General features: G+C 46.1%; 1 protein-coding gene across 4 annotated transcripts in view; it reads right to left on the bottom strand.

Annotated features, from left to right (window-relative positions):
• ARID3B (AT-rich interaction domain 3B) overlaps nucleotides 1-19,904 on the bottom strand; it is a 465,486-nt gene that overhangs the window by 82,266 nt on the left and 363,316 nt on the right. For 2 of the 4 annotated variants that reach the window (XM_078685148.1, XM_078685150.1), the window contains exon 7: nucleotides 5,581-5,838. In XM_078685148.1, the coding sequence (XP_078541274.1) occupies nucleotides 5,581-5,838 (258 nt within the window). Of the gene's footprint in view, nucleotides 1-5,580; nucleotides 5,842-19,904 lie in introns of all 4 variants that reach the window. The other 2 variants (XM_078685146.1, XM_078685149.1) reach the window with 1 other exon arrangement.

A 19,904-nucleotide genomic window follows, 5' to 3' on the forward strand; every position in this document is an offset into this window, starting at 1 on the left:
TTAACCTCCCTGGATAGACAAGAAGGGATTTAGTTTCTGACAACCATAGAACATGACAACTTTGCTCTCCCCTAATCAAGAGTGTATCTCTACAGTCGTGTGAAAACAAAAGACAACTTATTTTACTCAGTCAGTTCAGTGCATTCTTAGTTTCACCAGATTGTAGAGAAAAGGAAGAGACGGGCGTGTTCAATAAAAGATGTTATTTATTGATCAGTCTCCTTTCTCATACAAGAGAAATGAATCGCTATTATTGCAATACTTGTAGTTAAGTAAAGTGCATACAGTAAAGACAGAATTATAAAATAATACTGTAAAAGCATTGATATGGTTTCGGAGCCATATGATACTTAAAATGGATAAAATAGATACATACATATATACATTTGACTAATCATACTCAACTGGTGCTTCTAACCACGCCTACCCCAGTGTACCTGACCTAAGCCTAATACGTGGGCGGGAGTAGATAAGTAGTAGTTTAAGTTAAGTTTGTTTTGCCAAGGGACTGACTCGAGAATTCTCTGCAAGGGGTTATTCAGGTTTGTACCTTAGATCTAGAATGATGGAGGGCTGGTATCTCTTATCCCAGGTCTTGATATTCCAGCTGCCTGCGAGGGCTGCTTGGAAGCGCCGGAGCTGGATTTCTCAGCAGGAGAAAGGCAGCGTCTCGTTCTCAGCGCGTCAGGAAGGCGGGGCAGCGCCTGTGGGCTTCGCTCTCTGCTGGGCTCCTCGGCACGTCTCGCTGCTCCGATCTAGTCACCACCGCATGTGTTTGCTTAAGGCAATGTCGGTAATATTTATACCTGAAAGGTGCAGAGATTGACGTAAGGATGGACATATATACGTCAATAAGGATGTCATATGAACGGGCTCGTTCGCACATTCTTTTGCTGAAGTTCTCGGTGAAATCAAAACAATGGTTATGGGAATTTCCCAGGTCGCTGTAGGTTTGATTTGTTTTGAGAACTCCGTATGCCTTATCAGGGGCTGGAGGAATATCGCTTGTCTAATTAGATGGCATGCGTTATGACCTAATCAGATAACGCGCTTCTGTGCCGTGGTGTGGCTTAATCAGATAACGGTTTTTGCACCGTTATATGGCTGCTAGTTAATTATTAACCAGACCAGGGTCAGGAATAGGGGAATCGATACAGTACCTATAGGAATACATCACAAGTGAAGGCATTCTCAGCTGAAAATGCTCACTAAACTGACTAAAAAAAGACAGTTTATTACTTGACTTGATGTAAAATGTCAAGTAATTAGAAAAAGTTGTAAAGAATGAAGTAATTTTCTGTCAGAAAACAGAAAATTAGTGGAGCTGTGTTACCAGGATCCTTCCTGAAGGAGCCGGAAAGAACAACTGACCTAACTGTCACCCCTGAGGCATGATGGGATACCGGGGGTCATGGGTGCCTTAAAGGCACGGTGTCAGTTTTTAGGTCTCGTGACCTTAAATGCGCGCAAGCGCATTGAGGAACGAGAATTCAAGTGCTCAAAATGCTCATGAAACCACCAGCTTTTTGCTGGCGTTTTCATGCAGTTCATGTGAACCACGTGTTCAAACATGAACGCGCATCAGCCTCCCTCCATTTGCCGCACAGCACATCAAGGGGCTTCGCCCAGCGTGCGCTCTGCGGCTTCTCGGCTTCTCCTCCCCTAACTTCCTTGCATTTCTCCTTCCCGCTCCCCAGCCAGCTTCCCCCAGGCCGTGTTCCCTCATCCCTCGCACCCCCTCCTCCTTCAGCTTATCACAGTCTTCAAACTAAAAATGCGTCCCCGCTTGTAGCATGCAGGGGCCTAAAGTGATTGCATTAACCAAACTAGTTTTCCTACCCAATTTTTTTTCCCCGACAGATAAAGGTAAGTTACATTTATATTTTCCATTTAAGGTATGTGCGTTGTATTGTGTATGTCTGTACGTAAACATCTACCAAAATCCCCCACGATCAGAGTTCACTTACTTTTATTTATGCACTTTGACTGCTGCCCAGATCAGTGATGAGTGCTTGGCAAAGAATAAATAGTAATAATAAAATACATTTTCATGCAGATTTTAATAATGCTAATCAGTAAGTGGCCACATCAAAGGCTCTGTGCCACTTTCACCCACACAGCAACACTTACAGACACGCAACGCCACTCACACCCACGTAAGCCCGCTATCATCCACGCAACACCACACTCACCCAAACAACGCCACTCACCCACGCAACGCCCCTCACCCACGCAACGCCCCTCACCCACGCAACGCCCCTCACCCACGCAACGCCCCTCACCCACGCAACGCCCCTCACTCACGCAACGCCCCTCACCCACGCAACGCCCCTCACTCACGCAACGCCCCTCACCCACGCAACGCCCCTCACTCACGCAACGCCCCTCACCCACACGCAACGCCCCTCACCCACGCAACGCCCCTCACCCACGCAACGCCCCTCACACACACGCAACGCCACTCACCCACGCAACGCCACTCACCCACGCAACGCCACTCACCCACGCAACGCCACTCACACACGCAACGCCACTCACACACGCAACGCCACTCACACACGCAACGCCACTCACACACGCAACGCCACTCACACACGCAACGCCACTCACACACGCAACGCCACTCACACACGCAACGCCACTCACACACGCAACGCCACTCACACACGCAACGCCACTCACACACGCAACGCCACTCACACACGCAACGCCACTCACACACGCAACGCCACTCACACACGCAACGCCACTCACACACACGCAACGCCACTCACACACACGCAACGCCACTCACACACACGCAACGCCACTCACACACACGCAACGCCACTCACACACACGCAACGCCACTCACACACACGCAACGCCACTCACACACACGCAACGCCACTCACACACACGCAACGCCACTCACACACACGCAACGCCACTCACACACACGCAACGCCACTCACACACACGCCACACACACACGCAACGCCACTCACACACGCAACGCCACTCACACACACGCAACGCCACTCACACACACGCAACGCCACTCACACACACGCAACGCCACTCACACACACGCAACGCCACTCACACACACGCAACGCCACTCACACACACGCAACGCCACTCACACACACGCAACGCCACTTTCACCCACACTGTGCAGTGCACAATAGGTCTCGCAGTAGGAAAGTTGGAGCTATTGGTTTTGTAAATGACAAAGCCCTTTATGTTTTTAAAATGAAAACAAAAATAAAAGGCATTGTTATTTGCAATTGTAATAGCTCCAACTTTGCTACTGCGAGACCTATTGGCAACGCCAGTGCTTGATAGATGAGCGTCAGCTTTTTTCTTAGTCTTCAATAAATTCGAAATAAATCAACGTGTGAAATACACTCAGGTTATTTACACTTTGTGTGCGAGCTAGTCATACGCACCAGCTTTAGCTTTACAATAAATTGTGCAAACAAATCCAGTGTCCATATAAAAGGCAAGAGGCACAAGCATTGGCATGGCCAATAGGTCTCGCATTTGAGACCTTATAAGTATTTAGTTATGCAGCACAATATCCCTGGTGCAACAACATCAACTGTTGCGTTGCTAAACACTTATAAGGTCCCAGACACGAGACCTATTGGCTATGCTAATGCTGGTTTTGTATACAGCTACAGGTTAGCTTTTCAGTCTTTTTAGACTGTGTGTTTGCAATGCAGCCTGGGAGCTTTCTATGCTTTCAGGGTGTTATAAGAATTTCTGCTGCTGCCTAAGCATTAAAACAGTTTCTAAACAATCTTTTGTGTTGTTTCTCATGTTTCTAATGCATATTATTCATGTATGGTGGAAATTCTTCACAGCATATTCCAGCTCTGATATGATTTGGCTGCTATTGCATGTATATATATATATATATATATATATATATATATATATATATATATATATATATATATATATATATATATATATATATATATATATATATATATATATATATATATATATATATATGTATATATATGAGTATATATATATGTGGGGCACATATAATATAGTGTTTCCGGGGTCCCCGCATGGGCGGGAATATTCTAATGCTTATGACTATTGATGAGGATCCCCTGGAAGAGAACCTGTGTTCTGTCAGGAGGAAAAATAAGTCGGAGAAATTGAACAATTAAATCTTAGAGAATGAAAGTCTTTCCTTTGTTTTTGAATGCATGTTTAAGTATGGCTACTGTAATACATGTCAACAAAAGCAGAAAGAACAAGCTCACTACCTAACCCAGATTATTGAGGGGTCTCTTACTCAACAAGGACGGAAAAACTGGAACTATATTTATATATTTTTTTAAAACACTCGCTCATCAACCTAGTTGGTGAAATGCATCATCATTAGGTTCCCACACTGGCGGACGAATGCCTCCAGGGGGTGCTTAGACGCGCGATTACAGCAGAGCTGGATTTTTTTGGTGAAGTAAATGTGAGACAGATTTAAAATTAACTCAAGGCCACCTACCTGAGGAGGTATTTTAATAGTGGGGGCCTTGGGCAGCTTTTAAAAACAGTGATGGATACCTCCAAGACCAGGGGCGGCTCATCCTCTAAGGCAGCGAGCAGAAAAAAATGAAAATAAAATAACTATCATTAAATTCTGCTTTGCTTTGGGGCTAGGTTAGGGCGGGGCTGGGGTCAGAGCCTGAGAGGTGTGATTGCACACAAAGTGCGCATGACTGGTTGGCCGGCTGCCTTGTCCCACCCAAAGCACATTGCGCACTTCGCATGCTCCCCACCAGGCAGCAATGCACAGCCTGGTGGGGAACATGCTCAGGCCCCCAGTCCCCATCTGAGCGCCGAACCACGGACATTCTCTACTGTTCTTTTCTATTGTAAAAACGTGATATTCCCTATGGTTCATGGGAATAGTAGTTTTGTTTTGTTCTTTGAATGGCTGCTATTCATTAAAGTGGAGAAAGAATGTGTGTATGTGTGTGTGTGTCCTCTCTCTAAGTGTGGCACAATATGTGCTTCAGCACTTAGTCACAGTTGTCAGAGTGCCTTTGGTATCTATGGTACATTTTACAAGAGACTGGCCAATTGGGTTTGAAAAAGTATAGTTTAAGGGAACGAACATAGGCCCTGGGTACCTGGTTGGCAAGAACCTAGGGCACAATTAGTCTAAGAGCAGCAACATCAAGCAAAAAGTGGGAGTCAACCATGCAAAATGGGCACTTTCCTACACACTGTGTGCGCTGGAATAGTACTTTAAAAAATAAACATTTTAAAATGCATTATCACTTTCTAGTGATGCTTGAGTATGTGATTAATTAATGAAATAGGGAATGAAATTACACTATTGTCCCTGAACTCATCTTACAACACAGACTGTTACCAGGAAACAATTCCTATGCAATCCCGCTCAGTGGGTTGTGTCTGTGCTGCAGCTCAACTGGATTTCTAATTCAGGTTGGCACACTAAATATGTTATTGTAACAGGGGGTTAGAAATCTGGCACCAGTGACTCCGTGGGGGGGACCAAAGAAAACACCTTGCTACCAAGAGAAATAGCAGTAACCAAAGGTAATGTCTCACCTTTGCCATTAAGCTTGAGTTTCATCGGGATCTGCCGAGCCATATTAAGCAGGTTATGCTGGAAAGCCTGCTGGATCAGTCTCTGCTCATCTTCTGTCATGTGTGCTTTCCTTTTCTCAGGTGGCTCTCCTGATCCCAGCCTCTCCTTTAGATGCTCCAGGGTGGCCATCCGGGCAGCCACAGCCGCCTGCTGATTTGCAATAGAGATAGGCACTGAAAAACGATTCTGCATGGACAAGGCCATGGAGTAGCCATCACCTGCTGAATAAAAGGATATGCATGTGAATGGAAAAATGCAACAGTGACCACACATACATCAACATTTCTGATTTAACTGATCAGTTACCAAAACGGTAAATATTTTAGGATAATATAATCCAGTTTAGTTCTCTGTACTCTGGACTCATATTCAAAGTGAATGTAATATTTGTCTGCCAACAACTCCACTAAGCTCTTATTACATTTTGGCTTAGGAGTACTTTAATGTCACCAAGGGGCATCTATTTGAGTTCCACTTTCAGGATCTTTACAATAGTGCCAAGACCTAAACCACATTGAATTTAAAACTATTAACAGTTTCTTTGTTGTGTTCAACTTTCCAGTGTTGTAGTGGCTGATAGAGATCGGGTACCATTGCAGCCCTGTTCCGACCACTCCATCCCACCAATCTTCTCATAACTGCTGTCCTAATTCATATGTTTTGTGCTGGATGTATTTTATCCACTGTACTTTCGCCACCACTCTAGACCTCTCGCCCATCTCAACTTGGTGAATCATCCTCAACTAAAGAAAGAAGTAGAAATCTTTGTTCTACTACTCAGTTAATGCTTCAGGTGCTTCAGCCATATGCTCTACTGCACAGACACGTTTGGATTACATGACCTTTTTTGTTTCTTTAATCTTCCCCACTTAACCACCCACACTCACCCACTACCCTACTTAATAATAATCCGTCTGCACCTCTACAAACTATGAGGGGGAGCAGCCAGTCTACAGTCCAGTGCATGGTTCTTCTATGCATTTATCCCCCACGATTCAGTGACTTGGGCAAGAGGGTTTAGTGATGGTACGTATTCTTGTCGGCCCCATCACACCCACCACTGATTCATTTCTGCCCCAGTCCTTGCCCATGTCTTATGTGAAAATCTCACCCTCCTGCCACCTTCTCTACACAGTCCTGATACAGTGACACCATGAGTACATGCTGCGCAGGTTGCTCGGTATTCTGAAATAAATGAATGGAAGAACAAGCAGCCAGGCCAGTGCCCTGTAGGTAGTTGTCAATATACTGCAGACTAGCTGAGTGAACTCAGTATTGCTCATCTAATGATCCTCAAGAAAATCAAACTTTTTTTCTTTTTCAAATAACAGTCCAGCTCAAGACTGGCAGCAGGTGCAGTAAGGAAAAATGTTACTTAACGTGTACACAATTCCTGGTACCTAGTGTTGCCCACAGACATTGCAAGTTGAATTCATTTGAAGTTTACATTTTGGTTTTGATGTAGCTTAAATCCTCCCAGAAACCCACGATGCACCAAGACAAACACTCCATGTCAGACTGTGCCCACCTCCACCCAGAACCCCTGCCTTGAACAGATGAGTAAATATTAAGTGGAGTGAAGGAAAGCAGGGCAGACAATATGTGCAGGTGCATCGTGATAGAAGACAATGTTAGTAAAGAAAAGCATCTGCCTGTATCTGGGAAGATAGAAGTTGCATGTGAGCCAGCAGCACTTCAAGCTACTGAACGAATAGTTAAGAAGTAAAGTATAGTTTCTTACCTGTCGGTGTAGTTTTGCAGCTTGAAGACTTTTCTGGATTCCCTATACTGTGCATTAACCATCTAGTGGTTGGCTCTGGAATTGTAGCATTTAGTCTTTTTTTTGTTCGTGGTCTGGTGGGCGGCGACATACCACCATTTGGTGTCCTTCTGTGCCGTGGACGTGCTTCCTCCGGACGCTCCCACCTTTGGTCGACATCTCCGGATTCTTTTTTTTTTTATTTGCTTATTCCTCCTGTGTCATCTTCTTGGCAGAGGTGGGTGGGTTCAGTAGTGAATCCAGAAAAGTCTTAAAGCTGCAAAACTACACCGACATGTAAGAAACTATACGTTTTGCAGCGTGAATTTTTTGTGGATTCACTTTGCTGTGCATAGAATTTATAGCGGTTTGCAAGTCCAGTGGTGGCTTGGTGGAAGATGAACTTTGATTTGTAAATAGATGCTGTAAGACCCTTTGTCCTATTTGTATTTCTTTGTTCATCTGAATGCCCACACATAAGTGCTTTATGAACGTGTGCACTGAAGACCATGTTGCTGCTTGGCAAATGTCCTGAATTGGTTTGTTTGCTAGGAAAGCCACTTTTGCTCCCTTTTTCATTGAGTGAGCGTGTGGTGCTCCTTGAAAGGTTTGACCTGACTGTTTGTGGCACAACTGTATGGCTTGTGCGATCCATTTTGCAATGGTATTCTTTGTGACTGGTCATCCCTGAAAACTGTCTGCAAATGAAACATAGAATCGCTTTGTGTTTCTGCATTTATTGTTCTCTCAATTTAGTACATAACCGCCCTTCTGGCGTCTAGGTGTGCAATGCTCTTTCTGCTTGTGTCTTTGGGTTTTGGAAAAAACGTGGTATTTGTATCGTTTGGTTAATATGGAACTTAGAAACAACCTTTGGCATAAAATGTGGATCTGTTCTCATGACGATTCTGTCATTATGTATTTGGAAGTAGGGCTCTTGTAGTGTTAGAGCCTACAATTCACTTACTCTACGTAGTGATGTTATTGCCACTAAAAACGCTGTCTTTCCCCTGGGTTATGGTTGTACTGAAGGCGGTTGCTTTGTGTCCCGGGTGGGGTGTTGGGTGAATGGAGTGGGGGGGTGGTTTATCCTTACGTGTATGGTTTGAGGGGTCAGAAGTGGGTTGTCTTGGGGCTGGGTCTATGGTGGGAGGCATAGTCGTGGTGGGTGGGCTTGATCGTCTTAGTACAAATGTGGTTGATCTTATTAATGATTGTCAATGAATTCCCGATGCTAACTGATGTGCAAGGTTATGGAGCTGGTTCTTTAAATAAAAAGATTTTTTTTAAAAAGGATATCTTTAGCGTGAGCATGTGTAAAGTTGCCTTGTGTATTGGTTCGAATGGTGCCTTCATCAGTTGAGCGAGTATCACGTTGAGGTTCCATGTGGGTGGTGGCATCCTCTTTGGAGGTGCTATCCTCTTTGCTCCTTCAAGAAATCTCTTGACCACTTGTGATGTGAAGAAACTTTTCCCTGTTTCTCCTCTCGTGTAAGCTACGATTGCTGCCAAGTGTACCCTTATAGATGCGTAGCTTAGTTTCTCCTGTAGCAAATATGTCAAATATTTTAGTACTGTTGACTTCCTTGAGATCTTCCTTGCAAGTTTTTCCCCATGGCACCAAAGTGAAAAGCATTTCCATTTTGCTGTGTAACACTTTCTTGTTGATGTCCTTCTTGCCTCTCTGAGTACTGCCATTGTGCTCTCTGATAGTTTGAGGTGAGAAAATTCTAAGTCCTCAGGAGCCATGCCGCCAGGCTAAGGCTTTCTGGTTTTGGGTGTAGCACCTTTTCGTTTTACAGAGTTAGAAGGTCCTTCCTGTTGGGGAGCTTGTGCGTTGTCTTGCGACATTTCCATTATCAGTGAAAACCAGGTGTGCCTGGCCCACTGTGGTGCTATGGGGATTAGTGTCATGCGGCTGGTCCTACACTTGTTGAGTACCCTGTGTAGTAGTGGTATCGGGGGAAAAGCATAAGCAAATGTCCCTGACCAGTCTATTCATAGCACATTACCTAGGTACTGTGCGCATGGTTGTCTGAATGCGAAGTGTTGGCATTTTGCTTTTTGGGGTGTTGCAAATAGGCCGATTTGCGGAGTCCCGATTTGTAAGGCATCTCATTACTGCGCGCAGCGCTTGGCTTTGTAGGCGCTTCTTGTAATTTTAAAATATCCGTTTTGTCTTCATTATTTTAATTTTTGTTTCATAATTATCCCCTGATTTTAAATATCACCCTCCGCATTCTTGCACCTAAATAGTGCCCTGCACCGCTACTTTGGCGGACTATCCATCGCGCCTTCCTCGAGTTTGAGCGCCATCTTGGGGGGGATTCAGGGACGCTGACGCCATTCACTGAGCGCTCTAGCAGTCAGGTTGACTGGCTAGAGGCAACTCGGCGCACATACTTAAAGGCTTGAAAGAGGTATGGTCTGCCTGTAAGGCATCTCATTACTGCGCGCAGCGCTTGGCTTTGTAGGCGCTTCTTGTAATTTTAAAATACCCGTTTTGTCTTTATTTTAATTTTTGTTTCATAATTATCCCCTGATTTTAAATATCACCCTCCGCATTATTGCACCTTAATAGTGCCCTGCACCGCTACTTTGGCGGACTGTCCACCGCGCCTTCATCGAGTTTGAGCGCCATCTTGGGGGGATTCAGGGACGCTGACGCAATTCACTGAGCGCTCTAGCAGTCAGGTTGACTATCTAGAGCCCTATATAGCTCCGGTATGATGGCGCGCAGCGTGTGTGCCGGAGCGACACCGGAGTCACGCCAGAGTCCAGCCCGTCTGCGCCCGTCCGCGCTGAGGACGGGCCGGACGGCAGGTCGGCTGGACTTGCTGATGGCGAGTCCACAGGCGTCAGGTATTCTAGCCTCCACCTGCTAAAGCCATCTAGGCTTCCCTGCCACTATAGATTTGCTCCTGAGGAACTTTTAAACTTCCCCCGTGCGGATGTTTACAAGAGGACCATGGGGGTTCCGGTTTTCCCTCGGCTCCTTTTCTGACGGGACAGAGTAGTAATGTGGGAGGTAGTGCTTTGAGGGAAAATGGCTTCCTTATTAATTCTCGTTCTTTAATAAAGCACAACGTCGCTTTCAGGGATTTCGTCATGGATAGAAAACCCACTTGGGTATTTGTCACAGAAACCTGGGCAAAAGATTCCTCGGGTCCTGACCTAGTGGAAGCAGTCCCAGAGGCTACTTTTTTGCTAGGCAGGACAGAGTAGGACGTACAGGAGGAGGGTTGGGCATCTTATATAGGGATAGTCTCCTCTGTCACACTTCGCCGCTATCTGACCCTCAGGATGCTTTTCAGGCCCTGCACTTTTCTTTAAAAGGCTCCTTTGAGATTCCATTCACTGGTGTCCTGATTTACCGTCCCCCCAGGTCTAGAACTGATTTCGGACAAATTATGCTCAATATCTTAGAACCATATTTTGGCTGCGAGCATCTAACGGTCCTGGGAGACCTGAATTATCACTTCGAGAATTCTGAGTCTAGTGATACCCTCTCCCTGCTGGATGCTAAGTCTGCATGTGGGCTGAACCAGCTTGTGAGGGGTGCCACCCATCAAGCAGACCATACGCTTGATGGGGTCTTCTCAAATGATGGCAGGTTGACAGTGAATGACCCCTTCCCTCTCTCATGGTCTGATCACTATGCTGTTCCGATAGAAATGTCCTGTCTCACTATGGATAGCAATGTAAAGGGTTTAAGTAAGATGGAATCTCGGCGGAACCTTAAGAACATCTCTAATAGCACCCTTGCCCCTAGGATTCCCAGTATGACAATCTCTCAGGAGGAAGACGTATGTCTGGCGGTCTCTCAGTTAGAAAAGGCCGTCACAACGGCGCTTGATGAACTTGCCCCCGTCCGCATGCGCTACTCTGCTAGGAAAAAGCCGTCGGCCCCTTGGTTCTCGGAGCCATTAAGACTCCTTAGGCAGGGAGTTAGGAGGCAGGAGCGTCTCTGGCGGGCTAGTTGGGATCTGAGGGATAAAGAGGCCCACAAAATCTTATTGAGGGGCTATAAGGCGGAGGTAATAAGAGCTAAGCAGGAACATTTCACTGCCCGTACCACCTCACTTTCCTCCCCGAAAGAGCTCTTCAAGATTGTTGATTCCCTGACTTCCCTTCAGATTCCTGATCCCGTTATTGGCTCTCAGCATCTGTGTATTAACATAGCCCTTTTCTTTCAGGCAAAGATTGCTGACATCTATTCGGCCTTAGAGTTACAGAAGGCCTTAATCTCGGACGCCTCTGGTCCCTCTGATTCTGCCTTAATGTTGGCGGAGGATATTCCCTCGGGGCGCTTGGCCTCTTTTCCACCTCTCTCATTTCAGGAACTGGAGAACCTTTTAGGTAAGACCAGGTCAGGCTCCCCCTTAGATCCCTGTCCTCTTAAGCTCCTTAAGCAGTGTAAGGAGACTCTTCTGCCCCCCCTTTTAGATATCATGAACAGGGCAATGAGGGATGGCACTTTTGCTCTGCAATGGAAGAGGGCAGTGGTAAAGCCACTGCTCAAGAAGTCAACACTGGACCCAGGGGTACTTAAAAACTTTCGCCCTATCTCGCTGCTCCCTGCTTCTCCGAAGATGCTAGAAACCCATCTCAACAAGCACCTCGCAGTCTTTCTGGAAAACTCTGGTCATTTGGATCATTCGCAGCACGGATTCAGGAGGGAACACAGTACCGAGTCGGCCCTTACCATAGTGTTGGACAACATCCGCACCCGAGTTGATAAGGGCCAGACCACCCTCCTCAACCTGTTAGACCTTACGGCTGCGTTTGATACCCTTTCTCCCTTGGTTTTAACATCTCGCCTGAGGGAGATTGGGGTGGAGGGGTCCGCTCTTAGTTTACTGACCTCCTTTCTTGACCAGAGCGAACAGAGAGTGAAGCTGGGGGAGTTTCTATCTCCATCCCTGTCTGTGCATTGCGGGGTCCCTCAGGGTTCGGCATTAAGTCCGACCCTTTTTAACATCTATGTGACCCCACTTGCCAGACTGATAAGATCTTTTGGGATGGAGGTAGTCTCCTACGCCGACGATACCCAGATCCTGGTCTCCCTCTCCCAGCCTGTCAGTTCGGCTGCCTCCAATTTTAGACTCTGTATGGAGGCAGTCGCTCAATGGATGATTTACAATTCATTGAAACTAAATGGTGAGAAGACGGAGATCTTGGTGTTTGGAGGAAAGGATGACATCTGGTCGGCGAACTGGTGGCCTTCTTCATTGGGAGTCTGCCCGGTACCTGCTGCTCTAGCTAAAAATCTAGGAGTCTTGATCGACCCTACCCTCAGTATGCGTCAGCAGGTGAATAGAACGGTCTCCACCTGCTGGGGCATAATCCACGTCCTGAGGAAGATTAAACACTATCTTTCACAGCAGGCGAGAAAGCAAGTCGTGGTGGCACTCATAGGCTCCCGACTTGATTACTGTAATGCGCTGTATGCAGGACTCAACAAGGGGTTGCTGCAGCAACTACAAATGGTCCAGAATGCGGCAGCCAAGTTTGTGTTAGATCTACCCAAACGTGCGTCAGCCACTTCCGCAAGGAAATCTCTACACTGGCTCCCAATTGAGGACAGGATTTCCTTTAAAATTATGTTCCTGACCTTTGGCGCCTTAGCTAGAAATAGGTCAGCCGGGATTGGAGCTCTCCTGGCTCCTTACAGTCCTTCTAGAAATTTGCGTTCCGCGAATAAGTCTCTGCTATCAGTACCCCGCATTCGCAGAGCTAAATGGGGTGGCAAAGCCTTTTCTACCGTAGCACCAAAAATGTGGAACGCTCTACCTGTGGAAACTAAGTCCCTTCCCACTATGCAGTCCTTTAGAAAGGCCCTGAAGACTCGGCTATTCGCGAAAGCCTACCTGTAGTTTTGTTTTGCCTTCTTTGTGAATTATTTTGATAGGCGCCTTGATGCCTTCGGGTTTTAGTTGCGCATTACAAGTTTTCTTTCATTTAATTTCATTTCCCCCATTTGTTGAAGCTTTTTTGAATTTCTGATTGATTCATCTCCCATTTGTGGGATGCTGATGTTTGTCTGCTCAGTCTGTCTGCCTCTACATTGTCCTTTCCTGGAAGATAGATTGCTAATAGGTCTATGTTCCTTGAGATAGCCCATCTCCATAGCTCCTGGGCTAGGGTTGACAGTGTTACTGATTGTGTTCCTTCTGGTTTGTGGATATAAAACATTGTGGTTGTATTGTCTGTTTGAATCAGCACCCTTTTTTCGTAAAGCTCCTTCTGAAAGGCCTTTAGGGCTAGGAACACTGTTTTTAACTCTAGGAAGTAGATGTGTTTTCTTGCATCCTGCTGTGTCCATAGACCCGTCACCTTGAGGTTGTTCATGTGGGCTCCCGACCCCAGTTGGGAAAAGTCTGTTGTAAGAGTCACTGTTGGGGTTGGTCGTGTGAAAGTTCTCCCCTGTGTTATGTTCTTCCTGTTCCGCCAAGTCATCTCCTGAATAACTGTTTGTTTGACAACCACTAGATCCCCCAACTACCTGTTGCCGGTGACCATTGTTGCTGAATCCATTGCTGGAATGGTCTCATGTGCAGTTGAATGTTTGGGACTAGATGAATGCATGAAGCATCATCCCTAGTAGTTTCCTCACTGTCAGAGCTTGCCACTTGCAGTAAAGCTGTGTCTCCTTCAGAATTGCTACTGTCCTCTTTGAGCTTGGGAACACCTTCCCTACTCTCGTGTTGATTTCTGCCCTTACGAAAATCTTCACTTTCTCTGGTGTTGTTGATGATTTCTCCCAATGTATTGAGAAACCTAGTTCGAACAAGGTCCTTATGGCCCTTTCTATGTGCTGTTTGCAAAGATTGTATGTGCTTTCCCTTACTAACCAGTCGTATAGGTATGGGTAAACGTGTATTCCCTGCCTTCTTAGGTGGGCTGCTACTGCTGCTAGACATTTTGTGAACACTCTTGGTGTTGACTTGAGTCCGAACTGTAGCACCGTGAAGTGGTAGTCAACCTTGTTGATTACGAATCTGAGTAGGTACTTGTGTCTGTTGTTCATGGGGATGTGCAAGTAAGAATCCTTTAGATCTATGGTTGCCATGTAGACTCCTCCTTGTATCCGAGGTATCACCTCTTGTAAGGATGTCATTTTGAATTTGAGTTTTAACGAACTTGTTTAGGAACCTTAAGTCCAGTATAGGTCTTAATGTTCTGTCTATCTTTTGTATGAGGAAGTATGTTGAGTACACCCCCTTGTTACTTTCCTTGTAAGGCACTCTCTCTATGGTACCCATGTGTAGAAGTTCTATGCAGTATCCGTATTGAATTACGTTTAATCTCCATTTGTCGGATGTAATCTTCTCCCACTCGTGGAAGAAGTTTCCTATTCTGCCTCCAGCTGGTGTTGCATGTTGGAGGTGATCCTTGTTGTTTGTGCCTTGATGTTTTTGAATGTTTATTGATTGTTGCGCCCTCTGTGATCTTTTCAGAGTGTGCGCCCAAGTTGGAGTGGAGTCACTTAGATGTGGGCTGCTGTCCGCCGCTCTGTTGTTGGCCTCTTCCTCGAGTGCGCCCTTGAAAGGTTTGCCTCCTAAGTTGGTATTGCTAACCTTGCTGTTGTCGACCTTGTTGCAGACTCTGGTTGCCTCCTTGGTAACCTTGTTGAAAGGTCTGGTGTGAGGTTACTGACTGGTGGTTATCCCTACCTGTTGGTCTCCACGATGGTGTGCCCCTAAGCATATCTCTCAATTGTAGAGCCCCCATGGACCTTGCTGTTTTGTTTTCTTTCTTCAGATGAGTTAGCTTGTCGTCAACAGCTGTTCTGAACAGTTGTTCTCCATTGAACAGAGTGTTCAAGATGTTATTTTGAATCTCTGATTTGAACCCTGAGATTCGTAGCCAGGCGTGTCTTCTTTACGTAACTCTGATCATCATTTGCCTGCTTGCTCTCTCTGCAGCATCTAGGGCTGATTTTAAACATGTATTGGTCGTGCTTTTCCCCTCTTCCACCAAGTGGCTTGCCCTTCTCTGGAACTGTTCTGAGAGGTTTTTGAGCAGTTCGCCTACCTCCTTCCAGTGCTAGTATGCATGCCTATTGATCAAGGCGTTAAGAGTTGGCTGTGCGCCACTGAATCACTACACTTCGTTCAATTCTCCTTCCTGTGAGATCCATTCTCTTGCTCTCCTTGTCTGGTGGTGGGCCCACAATAGTGGGTACATTAGCCCTCTTTCTAGATGTGGAAGCTATTATGGAGTCAGCAGGCACTGAAACCCTGATGTACATTGGGTCCTTGGAGGAGTGCTTGTATTTTTGTATCTCCCTTTGGTGTTACTGCCTTGCATGTGGCAGCTTCCTTGAAAGCTTATTTTTCCTGGTCCAGCACACTTGGGAGCATGGGCAGGAATTGGCTTCTGTTTGTGTAAGCAGCAAGGTTTCTAGAAGAAAGCATGACTATGGCTTCTCCTCCTCTAGCTGTACTCCATAGGTGTCCGCATACTTCTTTATTACCAGATTGTACATCCCAATGTCGTTGTGGGGTGAGGGCCTCGAAGGGTATGTGTCTATCCCTTCTTCTGGCGAGTCAGCGTTGAGATCTTGCCACTGCGTGTTTGGTGTCTCAGAGGTCGGCGAACCGTGATAGGTTTGGTCCTCATCCTCGGTTTCGATCCTCATCCTCGGTTTCGAAGTAGTACTCCTCTTTGTCAGCTGGTTCTGGGGTTGTAGGAACCTGTAGTTCCGCAAGGTCTTTTTCGGGAAGTGTCGAGATTTTCTGCGGGAGCTTGAATTGCTTCATTGTGTCGTCGAAATCTTTCTTGCACTGCAAGATGCTTGCTATTTCGGCTTCAGCCCTCTCCTTTTCTTTGAGCTCCGATGCTTGTACTTCGGCATTGAGATCTTTTGGCTTTCTCTTGGAGCTTGTCTACGTTGAAGTCGAAGCTTGGTTCACCCTCTTTCTTCAATGTCGAGGAGTCTCTCGTGACTGCTCTTTGACGACTTAGTCTTATCAAGGGTTTTCGCCATCTGGGAGTCCTTCTCAAAGGAAGCGACGGACTGTTTGTCCTTGGATGAGCTCGCGGTCATCAAAAACCGGTTCGCCGGTTAGAAGGCTGGTGTGTCGAAAGTAGTTTTCCTGTTCTACTGGTCTATTTTTATGGATTATTCTCTCCAAAGTTCTGGAGCTTCTCCCGTCTCGATCCAGACCCAACGGCGGAAAAAAAGTATCTGAAGATGGCGACCAAAGGTGGGAGCTTCCGGAGGAAGCACGTCGATGTCACAGAAGGACACCAAATGGTGGTATGTCGACGCCCACCAGGCCACAAAAACAAAAAAAGAAGAAATACTACAATTCCGGACCCAATCACTAGATGGCGGAATAATGCACAGCATAGTGAATCCAGAGAAGAGTCACGATGCAAAAGTACAATTTTTAGGTCTGGGGTTAGTCAAGATCATTTCATTTCACTTTACTGAAATGATATGTATGATATACTTACCTAGAGGATTTCAGCCACCTCTATTCAGCCAATGGTCTGTTGTGTCATTCACCTTTTGCCATGGCTCACTGCAGCAAACAGCAATGAGTCAGCCTACTTAAGCCACTGATTAACTTCACTTTGAGTGACTGCATTTTGCACATAAACCACATCCACAAACAAGGAAGTTCCCTTCAGTGTCCATATTTCTGTTTTTACTTCATAATTACATAAGTGTTGTCTTTGTGTTTAGAGCCTAACGTTATAGAAGGATGCTTATGAAGGCACATCCCAGCTTCATCAGCGCTTATCTTCTAATTCTGCTGTAAATTCATTTTCAAGTAGCCTTGTTTAGCGGTCTACTGCTATTTCACTAGAGCTCACATGACCTCCGAATATAATATAATCAAAGCACTCTATTCAGTCCTTCCTTCCTTCCTCCCTCCCTCCCTCCCATCCCCCCTCCTTTACTCCCTCAGAGGCAAGAGGCTGGCAGCCAATGTTAGATCAATTAGCTTTTTTTGGTTTGTGTAAATGAAGATCTTTTGATTTTACTATAATTAGATGTACAACATACTTACTTACGTGGGTTTTCAGCGAGACGTCATCTATTGCCATCGAGTCATCCAAATTTTCTTCCACCCACTCCAGCATGCATCAAAGGGATATGCGCAAGTCCACTTCAGCCACTGTCTGACTTAACTACAAGTTGTAGCATGCTGCCCTTTCATAAGGAGCAAACACAAACTAACTAGCTCACTTCAGTGCCAAGGAGTCTATGATCAGGTCTTTTTTTTTTTTTAACATTTTTTTTGCATTTAAGCGATTTGTTTAGACTGATGAGGGCCCTGTACGTAGCGGTAGCAGCTTTGGCCCTGGTAAACTAGCACGCAGTCCTTGTGGAAGTTGCTTTTTGGTAAGTATGTAGATTTGTATGCAGAGCCAGATTCAGCAGGAGATTATTTCTACTGCACTGCCTTCATTTTTTGTTTGCCCCAGCGAACCCCACAAAGAGCTGTTCTTCCACCCGGTGTTCTTTGGTATGATCGGTGTAGAAGCTCAGCACTTTCTTGGAGTACAAGCAATAGAGACTCTACTCCTCCTAGGTAGATAGGTGAAGTAGAAGTAGCGTATAAAACATTGCCAGGGTGATGGCTGGGAAACTTGGCTGGGAGCTGATTCCGATCCGAACATTATAGAGGCACTTCCACCCGGCTACTCCAGGACTAGAATTGATAGAGCAGATGGTAGAGGGGGAGGGATTGAGATTACCATTAGATCTCCCCTTGAATGCACGATGGAGCCTATCTCTATATGGGACAGTGAGGCAGGCCTTTTTACAATAAAGATTAATTCTAATCTCTCTGTTACAGGGATTTTGATATATAGGCCGCCAGGCTCCCCCACTCGTTTTCGACCTAGTTTGCTTGATAGTATTGCCCATTTAGCTATAAGACGTAGCAAACTTCTACTTTTAGGGGATCTGAAAGCCCTTTGCATAAGGAGGCAGCCGATCTGCGTCAGGACCTACAGTCTCTACATCTCGGCCTAAAATCTTGCTGTCCTACTCATTAGCAAGGACACTTACTCGATCCGGTGTTTGCCAGCTGGGAGGAAGTGGAGGTGCTGACTCCACTCCCTGTCCCCTGGTCGGACCACTTTTTGGTCCCTTTTGTAATATCGTTGCCAACGAGTGTATGTCAGGAGGGGACTATGAGCTGTAACCCGTGTAGAAAGTGGAAAACCTTTGCACAGGACAATTTTAACAGAGAACTGAGTGTGGGTGGCCCCCCAGATGGTTCTGATATTAAGATTGCTTGTGAGAATCTGGAGAGGCGTATCATTCTTGCTCTCAACAAGGTGGCACCGCTGCTCCCGAACAGAGCCAAGGGCAGAGGGCGTAAAACCGCTCCCTGGTTTACTACCGCCCTAAAGGTGGCTAAAGCTGTATGTAAACGCCTGGAGAGGCAGTGGAGGAAAAGTTTTCAGACCCAGGACAGACTGCTATATAGGGTGGAGCAGAGGAGCTATCAAAGCCTGCTTAGACGGGCTGAAGCCACCCATTACAAAGATAGAATTGGAGTTGCTGAGAATTCCACTAAAGGACTTTTTAAAATGTTTAAAGAAATATCCTCTTTGGCTGTAGTGCCAAGCTGCGGGTCCGTTGAAGAGTGCAATCGGATAGCAGTGTACTTCTCGGATAAGGGGGAAAAAATTTATTCATCCTTCTCTGGAAGTGCCGTCAGTGGGGCTGACTTTGAAGAACAGGTGCAGGACAGCAGTTCAGGGCTGAGACTGAGTAACTTCACAGTCCCCCCTCCTGAGTCCCTAAGGAGCATTTGTGAGAGTGTAAAATCTGGCTCTCCTCGAGACCCTGCTCCACCCAAAGTGATGGGGGCTAGCCTGGACACGCTTGAACCTTTTATCAGACATGTGCTGGATACTTCGTTTACTCAACACGTTGCCTGATAGTTGGAAACGAGCGATTGTTCTTCCAATCAGGAAAAAATCGAATGTCAGCCTAGACATATTAGAAAATCTGCGACCTATTTCACTCCTGCCATATTTGGCAAAAGTAGCAGAGAAGGTGGTCAATCCCCAACTTATGGCCCATTTGGAAGACGCTGGTCTCCTTCATCCTTCTCAATCGGGATTTCGGGCGGGCCACTCTACAGAAACCGCTCTACTTCGCGCTACGGAAACCCTCAGACACAGGGCTGATGCGGGACACACCATGGTACTGATTATGTTAGATCTCAGTGCTGCATTCGACACTGTGGCACACTACACCTTGCTACAGTGTCTGAACAAAGGTGGTGTCTCGGGTACGGCCCTGAAATGGCTAAAATCCTTTTTAAATCGGGCGCAGTTTCCAGGTCAGGCAGGGTGCACACTACTCCGAAGATATTAAATTGGAACAGGGAGTTCCTCAGGGCTCTGCCCTTAGTCCTTCCCTTTTCAATTTATACATGTCTCCTTTGGCGGAGATTGTGCAGGGCTTTGGAGTAGATGTAGTTTCATATGCTGATGATACTCCGCTGTTAATCTCCCTATCCCAGGCGCCTAAGGTTGCGTCTTCCA

The sequence above is a fragment of the Lissotriton helveticus genome, chromosome 3_2 (genome assembly GCF_964261635.1).
Source record: "Lissotriton helveticus chromosome 3_2, aLisHel1.1, whole genome shotgun sequence".
NCBI lineage: Eukaryota > Metazoa > Chordata > Amphibia > Caudata > Salamandridae > Lissotriton > Lissotriton helveticus.